At 44.0% G+C, this 13,033-nt stretch overlaps 1 protein-coding gene across 1 annotated transcript in view; it reads left to right on the top strand.

Moving 5' to 3' along the window:
- Positions 1-2,466: 2,466 nt before the first annotated feature.
- BICDL1 (BICD family like cargo adaptor 1) overlaps positions 2,467-13,033 on the top strand; it is a 54,267-nt gene continuing 43,700 nt past the window's right edge. The window contains exons 1-2 of the mRNA XM_041489120.1: positions 2,467-2,486; positions 11,578-11,965. Of these exons, the coding sequence (XP_041345054.1) occupies positions 2,467-2,486; positions 11,578-11,965 (408 nt within the window). The remainder of the gene's footprint in view (positions 2,487-11,577; positions 11,966-13,033) is intronic.

The following is a 13,033-nucleotide window of genomic DNA, read 5'->3' as shown; positions in this document are numbered from 1 at the left end:
GAAGCGGATGAGAACAATTAGTAGCAATTAGTCCCTTGGAAATGAGGGGAAAGTGCAGACTCTGCACACCCCGCATCTTAAAGCTTTTAAGCACAAAGCAGAAAGCAGTCAGCTTTTCATATCGAAGAGCTATCAATAAAAGCCTAATAGCCAACCTCAAAATGACAAAAAAACCCAATAACTAAAGTAAATAAATAATTTTTTTTAATCTATCATAAGTAATTGTTATTTGTTAACAACCAGCTACCACTTAAAATCCTCCAGAAGACAGCATTTAAATCAGTGGAAGACTCTGGGTTCTGCATCAACCTATTCCTCCATGAACAGATACTACAAAATAAAGATAATTTAGAATACAAGATGCTGGAATAAAAGAGATTTGCACACAGGCTGCATAGTTTGTTGCACCTCTTTCCTCTCTGCATTCCCCTGACTTTCATTCTAATGCCTTTCAGTATCCCTGCCTCAAAAGATGATGTATCATCTAGTTCCTGTGAATAAGAACTGCTACTTCTCTCTTGAAAAGGGTTCTTTAAATCCTACTTGTTTTCTGGAATTCAGCTCCAAACTAAGCCAGAGGCACAGCGAGGAAATGCTGGCAGTGGTGTTCAACAGCTGTGTAGTCTACAAAATTCTTCCCCCCTTATATGTAGCCTCTTGGGGCAAGGAAATGCTATTCCACATTCAGAAATATCCAGTGAACAGGCTGATCCAAGGTACTTGTAAACAGTGAAGGTGCAGGAGCAAGGCTGCCTCCCCCTGTCATTGCCTGCCCAGCTGTGGTGTGAGAGAAGGACACAGAGCCCCCACTGCCTCATTCAGCAGTACCAACACATCAGAAAATGGCAACTCCTAAATAGCATTTTTCTTTTTATGCCTACCAAGTCATTTGTAAAGGGCCATTTCTGCCCAAGCTGCATATAAATCCTAGGTTGTTAGTGGATTGCTGCTCTCTGGCTTCATCTGCACAGAGCTCTGTGCCAAAACCACGGCTCTGCAGGACCTCAGTCGTAAAGAAGAAAATGATCAATAAGCCTGGGCAGCCTGTGACGCTCAGTGACAGATTTTCACTGCCTCTACGGCTGTATTTTAATTTAGACAAAAATAGTTAACAGCGCAGTTGCAAGGGAAAAGAAGTCATCTGCTTCTTATCTAATGTGTAATTCAAAAATTCCTATAATTGATCTTCATTGACAGTTTTTGCAAGCTCACTCACCCACACTGCACATATTGTGCTTCCTGACATAATTCCCGACATAGACGATGATATTTCAACAGAGGAAGCTTGTTAAATCAGGTCAAACAAAATAAAGAATTCGAATGTGCTGCAAGTCCTTGCAGCTGTCTGTCTTTTCACCCTTTCCCCTTATCCCCACCAGAAAAAATACAAACCAAAACAAACAAAACCCACAAAACAACAACAAAATGCACACAAAACAATCCAAATACTGGTAATTTTGTAACGGGCTAAAAATACAAAATTCAGCTTTGTTAAATGTTGATAGGCTTCTGAATTAAAATACATTATTTTCTCCCAAGATGCTGGACTATTACTGTTGATCAGACATAACTGCCAGTCTTTTATTGCTTCCACATGGTTTAATTTTCCCTGGAAGTGTCATATATATTCTAATGATCTGCTGAATTAAAAGAATTCTAAATCGGTTCCCAGTTGATGAGATGGTGTTTCTGAGATAGGACAATAAAGGGCATTTTCTCTCACAGACAAACACAAAAATTCAGGAGGTGATAATGGGTCCTCAGGTGTCTGAAAGAGCAATACATAATCTCAGAGCAACACAAACAATAGATGCATTTTCCATTTACAATGACTGTAAATAAAGAGGAACATAATGTTTCTGTTTTATAAAAACAATCACTGGCCTAGGCAGCATTCTCCAATTACTCAGACTACTCTTATTCTTCAAAAACTGAGATAGAGGAAGGGTTCAACAGACTAACAGCTAATAGATACAATTAATGGTAGCAGAAAGTCAGATAAGTTCAACAGAAGCATGTTAGAATAATAGATACAAAAGGATGGCACAGGGGAACCCCATTTTAATGTCCATAAATACAACTCTAGCTTTTAAAACAAAACATTTGAAGTGCAGAGTGAGGCACTTTTCCATAAAGGTAGATTCCTTTATTCCAGATTCTTTTTCCAGCTCTAGGTGCTAATTCTATAGCAGTTGAGAGATGATTCCTATAAATCACCTCCCTGACCCACAGGCCTTTCCCTCAGCGGCTGGAGGTGGCTCTTAGGCTGTGCTGCTGAATGATTTTCCAATTTCTGGTGGCTATAGCACTGCAGGTTATTTATGCTACCACTTATTGAGCTGAAAAGTCATCAGGAGAGAAAGAGAAGCAACCAAGGGTGACGCATGTGCAGACACACTAAAAATCACAGTAAGCTCTTACCTTTCATGCCCACAAGTTCCCAGGAGGCTCCTGCACTGGGCAGGGATGTCGGTGTGCTTCAAAATGTGAGACAATGTTTCCTGAACTCTGCAGACATATCATGTTATGTGCAAGCATCTCCTTTTTCCCACTGAGTAAATTCTGAAACACTCAACAAACAAAAACACTTGAAGGGCAAACGCATAAATATTTCAGCTAGTTGTATATAGGTTACTCCTTTGGAGTTAAATAACTGGAGTAAAACTGACACAGTGTGTATTTTATACTGAGTAGCACAAAACTGACCCAGGGAGTAGCAAGGATTATAAGGCAGACTGTGGAATGGGAAGCCATACAGGCTCTTCTGCAAGGATATTCAATAATGGAATGTTTGGAAGGTAGTTGCTGCCTTTGTTTTTTGGCCTTCACTGAAATGTCTTCATTTAAGTGTAAATTTGGGGAAGCAAAACTCATCTGTCTATATGATGGCTTTATATGAAAACAGTGAGGGAAAATAAAAACTAAATTCTTCACATAAGGCTACATCTGACATTGACCCAAAAGACAATGACTAAAATAGGCAAAAACATGTTTATTTAAACTAAGATACACTTTTAATATCAAAGCGTTGCTGAAAGAAACCAGATATCCAAATAAGTGGCAAGCCAACCCACAGCACTGAAATAATGTACAAAATATGATTTTTGATTACTTTTCCCTTCCTGCTCAACAAGGCTGATTTCATGTCATTCTAGGCAGGCAAAGCTATGAAGCTTTATAAAATAACCTGATCTCTGAGAGAGAGGAGAATTGCAGACCAAGGGCATTCAGCCAAACCCAGAGCCTGGATTGCTGTGGAGTTTTATCAGTCTCTACATCCAGGATGAAAGGCCATTGAGTAAGAAAAATATGCACCCAACCTTCATATCTTTTGACAACAGCATGTCAACACATTCGTTGATCCCAGTGAAGAGTATCTGGCTCCCTTTTTGTCACATCACTGCCTTCACACGCCCCATGGGAGACGTTGGCTGTGAACTCACACCAAGGCTGCACTAAATGTTCATTAATGTCATTCCCAATGCAACTGAGCTCACCCTGCCCCTGCAGGCATGGAATGCTGTACAGCAAAATGCAAAAATGGGAAACAAGAATAGAAGGCATTTTATTAAGGTAATGTTCACATCTAAATTTCACCCCCATATAGATAATGTGTGGGTGAATATTAGATTTAAGCAATTAGCTTAATGCTGAATATTTTAGTGACAAATATGGTCTATGCACTTCCTAAAATGTCTAGAAGTATGCAAAGCAATAATATGGGAAAGACAGGATAGAAAGAGAAAGGAAACTTTTAATCTTAAGGTTTATTTTTAGGTGATCCATTGAATGAAGGTTTGGCTTTTCCTTACAACACCCACACCCATGCAGCAGAGCAAAGATTCTGATGAATGTGATACCCAGAGTATCACAGCTTTCTTCATGGTTGTTTTTTTCATATAATGTAGTCAGTTAATTAGATTTCCTCTGATCAATCATTGAATTACCGCTTCAAAAGGCATTATGCTATGATGAGAGTGCCTCGCAGCAGTTAAACACTTTGATTTTTCTGTCCTAACACATTTACAACTGATGTCAACTAGGTCCTCCCAGCAGGAATAAATAAATACTTTTTAAAATTACAAGAATAATTTAGCTCACAAATAAAAAAATACTGTAAAATGGACCAGTAAAATTACTGTAATATGGATTCATTCTCTCAATTGGTCCTTTCTAGTATTTAAGACCAATCTCTTTCATGTTTTCCATCTTCCTTATGTTTTGGTCTCAAGCCCTCTGGAGCTTCAACCTTCTCTCTTGCTCTTGTTCTGTTCAGCTGTTGAATACCATCACTGTTACAAATATCTGTGACTTCAGCTGTGTTACAGCAGCTTCTTCCTTGATCCTCACGAATCTGACTCAAAAACCAAAGCCGTGTAGTCATTGCAAAGAGATATTGACAGGAACTCTTTTGTTTTCCTTTTGTGACTTGGCTCTTGAAGAGAAACTGTGATCTAAGGGTTGCGACTGTAGGTCTCAACTCCGTCATGAGATTTGCATGCCTTGGCATTGGGGACTGTTGGCAAGTTACTGCCTTGGCTTTTCCTCATCCCTCTGTGAAAGGGGAACAGGGATTACAGGACAATGTCACCCCAAGAACTGCCTCATTATAGTTTCTGTGAAGAGCTTTGTACTCCTTGGAAAGCAGACAGTACAGGGAGGGGTGGTGTGTAGTTTTGGGAAAGGTCTGGTTTTGCTTCCTCTCCAAAAGCAGATGCCATGCGCCACATCCAGGGATCTTTGCACAGTGCTGTACAGAGTTCTTATGTTTGCAGTAAAACAAGAAAATAAAGAAGCTTTCTACATCCTGCTTTTGTTTTTTTGTGATTCAAGTCCCCAAATGGGGCAAAAAAGATACATTGGTTTTCTGAGCAGTACAAGTAATGGAAAATAATTTACTTTCTAATCCTACAGAAATACTTTTGCCAGATGAAAACTGTTCTGCCATTGCCTTTCCAACAGGGTAGTGCAGTCTGCAAGTAATTAAACAGCAGAAAGCAATACCCATAATTCAACAGTATGTCTTAGCTGTTATTTGGCAATTCTTTTTCTCTTGAAAACTCCTATACATAATATGAGCTTAAAATGGAAATCACTCACAGCAAGTTTCATTTCATTGTGAATTGTTCTCATACACCAATATGTAACCACATTTGTAAGAAACCCAAATCTTTTCCTGCCAGCTGAAGCTGTCCTGCACTCTTACAAAGTCTGCTATTTTGAATTTGAATACCTGCTACGTGGGCAGCAGACCCCAGGAAGATGATACAGCAGTCTGGCAACTCGCCATTCTGTGAAACAGAAGGGTGCTGACAAAACTGAAGGGGATTTAGAAACCAGCAACCAGCATGAGAAGACACAGGATTTTATTTTTTCTGGAGAAATCAAGACTTGGCTATTTTTATAGCAAGGTTGATTACTGCCTCCCAAATTAAACCCCGCTACTCAGGGAAACATATTATCATCTGGAGACTGGTTCCCTGGTACTTGCAGATCTCCCCATGACCAGGCTGACACAGCAAAGACAGATTTCCAGGTGCCTCCAGAGCTCAGAGGAGGAGAGGTTATTGCTCCTGACAGTGCAGAGCACTCCTGGGGCCCAGGGAGACAGTGTGCCCCCTGCCCTGAGAGCTGAACATGTAAAAGGTGACAATGTTCTTTTTAGTAACTCAACTGTTAAAAAGAACCAGAAGAAATCTAGTTTGAAAGCATGAAAAAGGAGAAAGATGCTAGGGAATAGCACTGATTACCTCAAGCTAATGCAGGGTTCCTCATCCGTGTAGAATGAGCTTTAGCTCACCAGGAGCAACTTAATTACTTCTGTTCAATGGTTTTCCACCCACATGTTTATCGTAGTTCGTGCTCTTGGAAAGTGCTGAGGAAACAGCTCAGGGCGTGAAAGGGGATTACTCTCATAGGTAATGGGTGCTGCAAAAGCTCCTCTGAAAGCTGCTGGGCTGCACATACCCAGGATGCCGCCCCCTGGGCAGGATTGTCTGGCTCCTAATGATGTGACAAGGGAGCAGATCCTGCAGGGACACGAAGGTGCTGGTATTTTCACCAAGGAGTTAACAGCTCTAAAGATTAGTAATTACACAAATAAGTATACAGCTGATGAAAAACCCTGTTATCCTGTACTTTTTACTTTAAAATTTATTGTTCCCAATAAGTGAATCAGGCCTCTCTTCAGATAATTTATAGAATACCAGTTTCCATAACAACATAATTGCTCAATGAAGCAAAAATACCTGGCAGAGTTGCCATTATCATGAAATAATTGACCACAACAGTGAGTGAAAGAGGCTGCGTTAAACCCCACCATTGCTTTGTGTCAACATGGTCAATTACAATCCAGTAATGCCAGATCAAAGACCAGCATTCCTAAAACAAGTCATTACAAATCACAGCATATCCCTAAGAAGCAGAGCGAGATCATAGTGAACAAGTATTTTTCTCTACAACACAAAGCACAAAGTCATGTCCAATCATTTAATGGTTGCAGAACTCCATGGCCTGCACCATGACAGGTAATTTTAAGACCTAAGGGTTTGCTGTAAAGAAATACAATCAAGAACAACTCTCTCAGATTGTGCCTTAATATGGGCAAAGGCACAAACTACTTTTTAATTCTTAATAGGAGTGTTTGTTTCACAAAGGCTTGGCAAACATTGTCATGTGTTAAGATTGAAGAGGGAGAACTCACACCCACTGCTGAAAACACCTAGTTCATTAAAAAAACACAGCACCAGCCTAGATGTAGATGTACATCTCCCCATGGAACCATTACATCTTTATCCTCCTGTGGGCTGCAGAAGCAGCCAGCCCACAGCTGGGTTTGTGTGGGAGCACTCAGACCCAATACCTCACATGTGAGTGTTCAATGCTATCCTGTACGTCCCCAGCCCAGCTCTCCTCTGCACCCTCTTGTGCTCACCATGCCCCTGAGACATTTTCTGTTTCTCTGCAGCTTCTCCAGCAGCTGAGTAGCTCCAGCAGTCTGTCACATGCTGCCGAAGGCACACTGCAATCCCAGCAGCTGGCACGAGGGTGTGTGAGGATGGGAGCCCTCTTGGCATAAGTATTAGAAGATCGTCCCACTAAGAAGGAGACAGCTTGGATCCCGTGTCCAGAGTCCCCCTGAACCATGGTAAGCCAAGAAGGAGCCTCAGGTGCAAGGCAGCATGTGTGTCAGATCAGGGTCAGCTGTGAACCAAAGCCAAATTTTTGGTGGGGTACTCCAAACAGATCAAGCTGGCCTGAAATATTGGCCATGCAACTCCTCCAGATCCAGAGTAGTTCTGTTTGTTCCCAGCACTGTCAGCTTTGTTTTGGAAAGACTGTTACAGAATGCTTCCAGACCTCACAGTTCACAGAGACTAAAACCTATAGCACAAAATAGTTACATCTCTAACTCCTATGTGCCATATTACAAGTCAGACCGTTCCCCTGTTCTTTTCCCTTTGCATCCCCTGTTCCTTACACACAGGCAGGGTGAGCACAGCATGGTATTGGCTCTGTCCTTGGGCACTCCTGAGTCATCCATGCTTTACCCCCTTAGCAGTCAAGGGATGTTTCCCCTGACTTCAATGCCATGAGTCACCGTGATGGATGAGTGGTCTTTCTGTTCTACCTGATGTGATATTGATAACCCTGGGAAAAAACAAACTTGTCAGAAACTCTGTGGAGATACTGAGCCCTGAGAAAAATCAGGATGGTCTTCTATTTTACTACATCTTGCTTGGTTAACACTCATAACAGCTTTCTTTCCCTTCTTAAAACTTCCCAGAGTTAAATGATAAATCTCTGGGTTTTTTTCACCCTTACCAAGCTCTGCAAATACACCTTCCCATCCTGTATCTCCTCTACTCAACATCAGAGAAAAGCTGGGCACACACATACTGGATAGCTTTGGACATTACAGAAGCAAAGAGAAAGAAAGTTCACACGAGTCTTATCTCTGGCTTTACAGTTCTGGCCTGTTCTGCAAGAAAGGCACATGTCCTTTAATTATTCATTAGGGTAACTGCAAACTCTCTGAGGCTGCCTGCACCTTTTGCAGCAGAAGAGGCTGTGGCTGTAACACCTCAGCACAGCGGTACAAACAACCAGAAAAAGTAAGATATTTGTCAGAAATAAAGTGCAGAAAAACAGAGAGAAGAATAAAGCAATTAATCATTCAGAAAGGGGGGAGTGCGGCAGGGAGGGAGAGAGAAATAGGGAGGGGAGAGAGAGAGGGAGAGAGAGAGAGAGAATGGCAAAAGAAACCTGATAGCTTGTGCTGCCTCCCCTGGAAGTCTGTCAGCCCACTGGCAGGAAGATTAAGGATGTTGATGGGAATTCCTTTCTCACCACAGTCGGCTTTAAAAGCACAGGACAATAACCTACTTTTACAGGTCTGGCTGTGGCTTTCCCACAACACATCTTTTTCTCCCTTTACTCTAAACAAAACAGGATGATCCCTTGCAGTGCCTGTTATCTGAGTGCTGCCCTCACAGCTGAGGTGAAGGTATTGATTGAAGCACTTGGACATTTATTGGATTTGCAGCTTTTTTGATGTGTGAAAAATGCTTTGTCCTGCTCAAGTCATACAGTCCTACATGCTCCAGCATTTGTTGGTGTAACCACCAAAGGTCCAGACCCTCTGCCACACTTCCTTTGTGAACAAACCAACCAGTGAAATCCCTGCAAGGCAGAATACAGATTTCAAAGCATCAGATTTAACAATATACTTGACACTGGGCTTGAAGAGCCTGCACAGCTTAGAGTTCACCTCCCCTTGACCCTCTGGGACGGACAATACTCACTGTTGTATCCACAGCTTAAGCTGGATTGCCTGTTTCAGGATCTTGCTCTTTTAGGAACCTGTTCAGCAAAGGGAATTTGCACTGGCAGGTTGCCCTGGATGGCTCCTTGAATCAAGTTCTCCAACCCTCCCCACAGCTTATTCACTGGATTCAGTACTTGTGGTATGGGGAAAAGCAAGAAGGGAAAAAAATTACTCAGAGGCAAGGTCAGTGCCACCCTTTTGCCCCATAATAGAACCTTTTGCTTCCTAGTTTATACAGACCTGCAAGATTTTGATCTGAGCAAGAAAAGAGTGATTGACCCTCTTACAAAGACTCTTACACCACTCTCTTACACCTATGCTTTATTTTCACCCTTGTTTGCAAATATCACAAAGAAGGCAAGGTGACATTTCTGTGCTCTGTGATGACATCACTGGCATCAGTCACTTGCTCTTGGTTCTCTGTGTGCTTGAGTCAGTCTGGCCTTTTCGCATTTTCAGAAAGGGCCATCCCTGGAGTGATTTCCAGGCTGAAAGATCATTTGTTCTGTACACACAGGAACCTTCTGTGTTGCAAGAGTGTCAGCTCTTGAAATGCCTGATCTAAATCTCCACAAGAGCTACTCACTATTGCAGTACCTGAGGAGTGAAGTCTCACATCAGCCTTCAAGCAGTGCAATTAAAACAAAATAATCTCATGTTTGACTTGTTTCCAATAACTGGTTCTTCTATTTTCTGGGCTGAGGCTCTCCAAAAGTCATAACCAAGCTGAAGAAGGGCAAGAAGAGTAGAAATCAGTGTTGGGTGTCCACTTACAGTCAGCAACTGTCCCAGCTCTCAGCTGAAATACATTTTAGGGTCCTAATATATAATGCCACCATTTCGTTGTAAAGAAAATGCATTGTTGGATTTTTAACAGGTTTCATAGGTATTTGATTGGAATGACACATACAAAATAAAATTCCAATAAGGTAGCACACAAAGGAGTTTTAGAAGCAGTAACATACTGTATTTCTAAAAAGCCAAACCAATAATTAAATTCACAGGACAATGGATTAAAAATTTTTTTTTAAAGTGGAAGTCAATAATATGTTGTGCTATAAACAAAGCTTTAATCCAGGGTTGCTCCAGATAACAGTTATGTTTTGCAGTCAATAGTCCCCAAAAGAACATTAAGCTTGTAGAGATGCCTGACTAAAATGATGGCATATTTACAATACATTTCACTGATTTATATGTGCTTTTCCCTCTCCATCCAAGCAATAGATTTTCTTCATCCCTCTCCTAACAGATGCAGCAATGGGGTTTGTTTCAGGCTTTGTTTGGGAGATTATAACCATCTCAGTATAATCTCTTTTTGTTTTATACACTGAAGGAAGCATTAGAGATGAAAATTAATGCCACAATGGATTTCATTAATCACACCAGGAGACTTGGTTTGCTGTAGTAGGCACTTCCAGCAGAAGGTGCTCACAATCAGTTTAAATATTAAACGCCCTCCTGTGTTTAAATAGAGATGATCAAATCTGTGCAATCACAGCTCCTCTTGGGACAGGGGTTCTTTTAAAAGGGAAAATATTGTCCAAACCATCTCACCTTATGGTCAATCCCTCTTTCCAGCAATGTAAGCATCTGTGGAACTACAAGGACAAAAGGACTGGAAAAGTCAGTGCCTAGGGGAATTGCTATGAGATAAAGGAGGTGTCACCTCTGGGTCACCAGCCAAAGGAAATCATAATGGTCATAAGGGCCAACAGTTACTGTGGTGGGACAGGTGCTGGCAGCACGAGGCACCAGTCTGCCCGGTCCTTGGAGAGTAGGTGCTCACATTACAAAAAGCAGCACTGCCCTTAACTGATGCTGCCAAGAAAAAGGCCAAGGATCAGCAGGTCCCCCAAGCTGGGCTGTTGGGGTGTATCCCCACTAAAGGCCAAGTCCCAGTGGCAGATGGCCAGAGGGAAGTTTGCATTCCCACAATTCACGTTCTAACTGTTTCGAATAATCAGCAGCTCTCCAGGGCCCTGGATCTGACGCCAGGCAGAAGCCAGCCCTGCTTGAAAACTGCAACAGTCACCAACTGTCCCAGCCGAAAACATCCTTGGACTGACGTGTTGGGGCTGTTGCATACAGATGAACATGGTCTAAGTGAAGAAAGGAAAGCAAGCCCCAAGAAAGCAGCATACAAAGAAAAAAGCTGTGAATCTCATAATTCCTGTCTGCAGAATCTAGGAATCAAAAGCACAAGTTCCCTATAAAATGTTTTTGTCCCATCATTATTAAAGCCTTGCTTGAAATTAGAGTATAATCAGATATTGAGGGAATGGGGTCTTAGCACATGTGACAATATATATACCCTGGTTTATGCTGCTGTATTGTGCCTCAGCCTCCCTTCTGTACTGGGATCTAAGCAGATAAAAAATCAACAAATCCAAAACTGAAACCCTAACCAGTCCTGCCCCTATCAGAGGGAATAGTACTGGGAGCTGAACTGACTACAACTCCCAACGTTCACTGAGGGTACCTTTAGGACAAATGTGACCCGAGAACATGCCAAACAATCTGAAATTGAAAGCAAGCCCCGGTGGCTGTTGGAAGCTGTAGTCGGCTCTCCGGGGTGAACTACTGAGCACAAAGATCCCGAGAGCTGCTCTGGCAACCGAAAGAGCCCCGCTAGAGCTCTGGGGGAGCGGGCGGCGAGCGAGGAGAACGCGCCGTGCCCCTCGGGGGTGCCAAGTTCCCTCCTGGAACTTCGCCGATGTTTTGGGGGGATTTTTGGCCTGGGCCTGCGACAGAAAGGGCGAGATCTGCCCGCGGCAGCCGGGGCCAGCAGGACCCGGTTTCCCCCGCGCCACCCGGGCCCGGTGCCGCTGGCGGCGGCTGCGCCGGCGGCAGTGGCGGTGGCCGGCGGAGGCGGACAGCGCCGGCGGCATGGAGCCGCCCGGGGCCGCCGCCCTGGAGCTGGCCCTGGAGGAGGAGCTGGCGCTGCTGGCCGCCGCCGGGGAGCCGCCGGAGCCGCCGCCCGCCGCCGCCGCTCGCGACCCCGAGCTGCTCTCGCTGATCCGGCAGAAGGAGAAGGACCTGGTGCTGGCGGCGCGGCTGGGCAAGGCGCTGCTGGAGCGGAACCAGGACATGAGCCGGCAGTACGAGAGGATGCACAAGGAGCTCACCGACAAGCTGGAGGTGAGGCCCCGGCCCCGGCCCCGGCCCGCGGGTTCTCCCCGCGCAACGCGGCCCCTTCCCTGGCGAGCGCCGGGGGCGGGCGGCGGGCGCGGGCCCTGCCGAGCAGCCCACGGGACTCGCTGTGGCCGTGGCGGGGAAGAAAGGGTCTGAGCAATGCCTGCGAGGCCTGGGGCAGGCAGAGCTGCCGTTCTCCCCCGCTCCCCCGGCCCAGAGCCGGCGTGCGGGGCCGCGGCCGGGCTGCAGCACCGCGCTCCGGAGGCTCCTGGGGGGCTGTTCTGCCCCAGGACCACCTGGGAGAGACGTGCGCGGCTCATCCCGTCACAGAAATACCTCGGAAGTTAAATTTGCACAGCAGGTACTGAGCTGCAGAGCATATGTGACCCTTATGCTTAAGCTGTTGCAGCTAAGGCTTTAGGCATGGCAGGAGATAAGCCCTAATGATACATCGCTGTTAGCCGTTTGCTCTAAAAAATGCCTACAGGTATCTGGGGAGAGCTGTTTGCCAGGAACTCGGGGGATTGAGCTATTTATTGGTTTTTAAAGATAAAGTAGAGCTATTACAAAGAAAAGGACTTGTGCAGGCAGCTTGGTTTTTGTTTTTTTTTTAACGACTCTCTTGCACAATTGTGAGAGAGCCACTATTATTCACTCTTCCTCATAGGTACTCTTGAAATTGTATTTCTTCCAATAAATAATACTGCTTAGAAGGCTAAAGAAAGCCTTTCTCACCTTTCTGGAGAGAGTTTGAACAGTGCTGGATTAACATTCACATTTCAAGTCACAGCCCTGAACCAGTTCTTTCTGCACAGTCCTGCATATTCCTGTGTTCCTTCCTCACAGACTTAACATTTCTCAAGTTCAAGAGGATTTGTGAAATTACTGTATGCCCTTTGTTCTCCTGACAAAAATTCCTCTATCTTATTAAGCTTGTCATTTACCCCAGCTGATCCCTTCCTTTTTCAAGGGACTCTCTCTGCCTTTGCTATTTTAATAAAAAAACAGTGAAGGTGACATTTGCTCAAATTGTTGCTTATAGGCTCTGTTTATCAGATGAGAATTTCCCAGAGT

Source organism: Pyrgilauda ruficollis, unplaced genomic scaffold (assembly GCF_017590135.1).
Source record: "Pyrgilauda ruficollis isolate IOZ18807 unplaced genomic scaffold, ASM1759013v1 scaffold9, whole genome shotgun sequence".
NCBI classification, from domain to species: Eukaryota; Metazoa; Chordata; class Aves; order Passeriformes; family Passeridae; genus Pyrgilauda; species Pyrgilauda ruficollis.
Note: the sequence above shows the minus strand (reverse complement) of the source record. Positions and strands in the feature narration are given on the sequence as shown.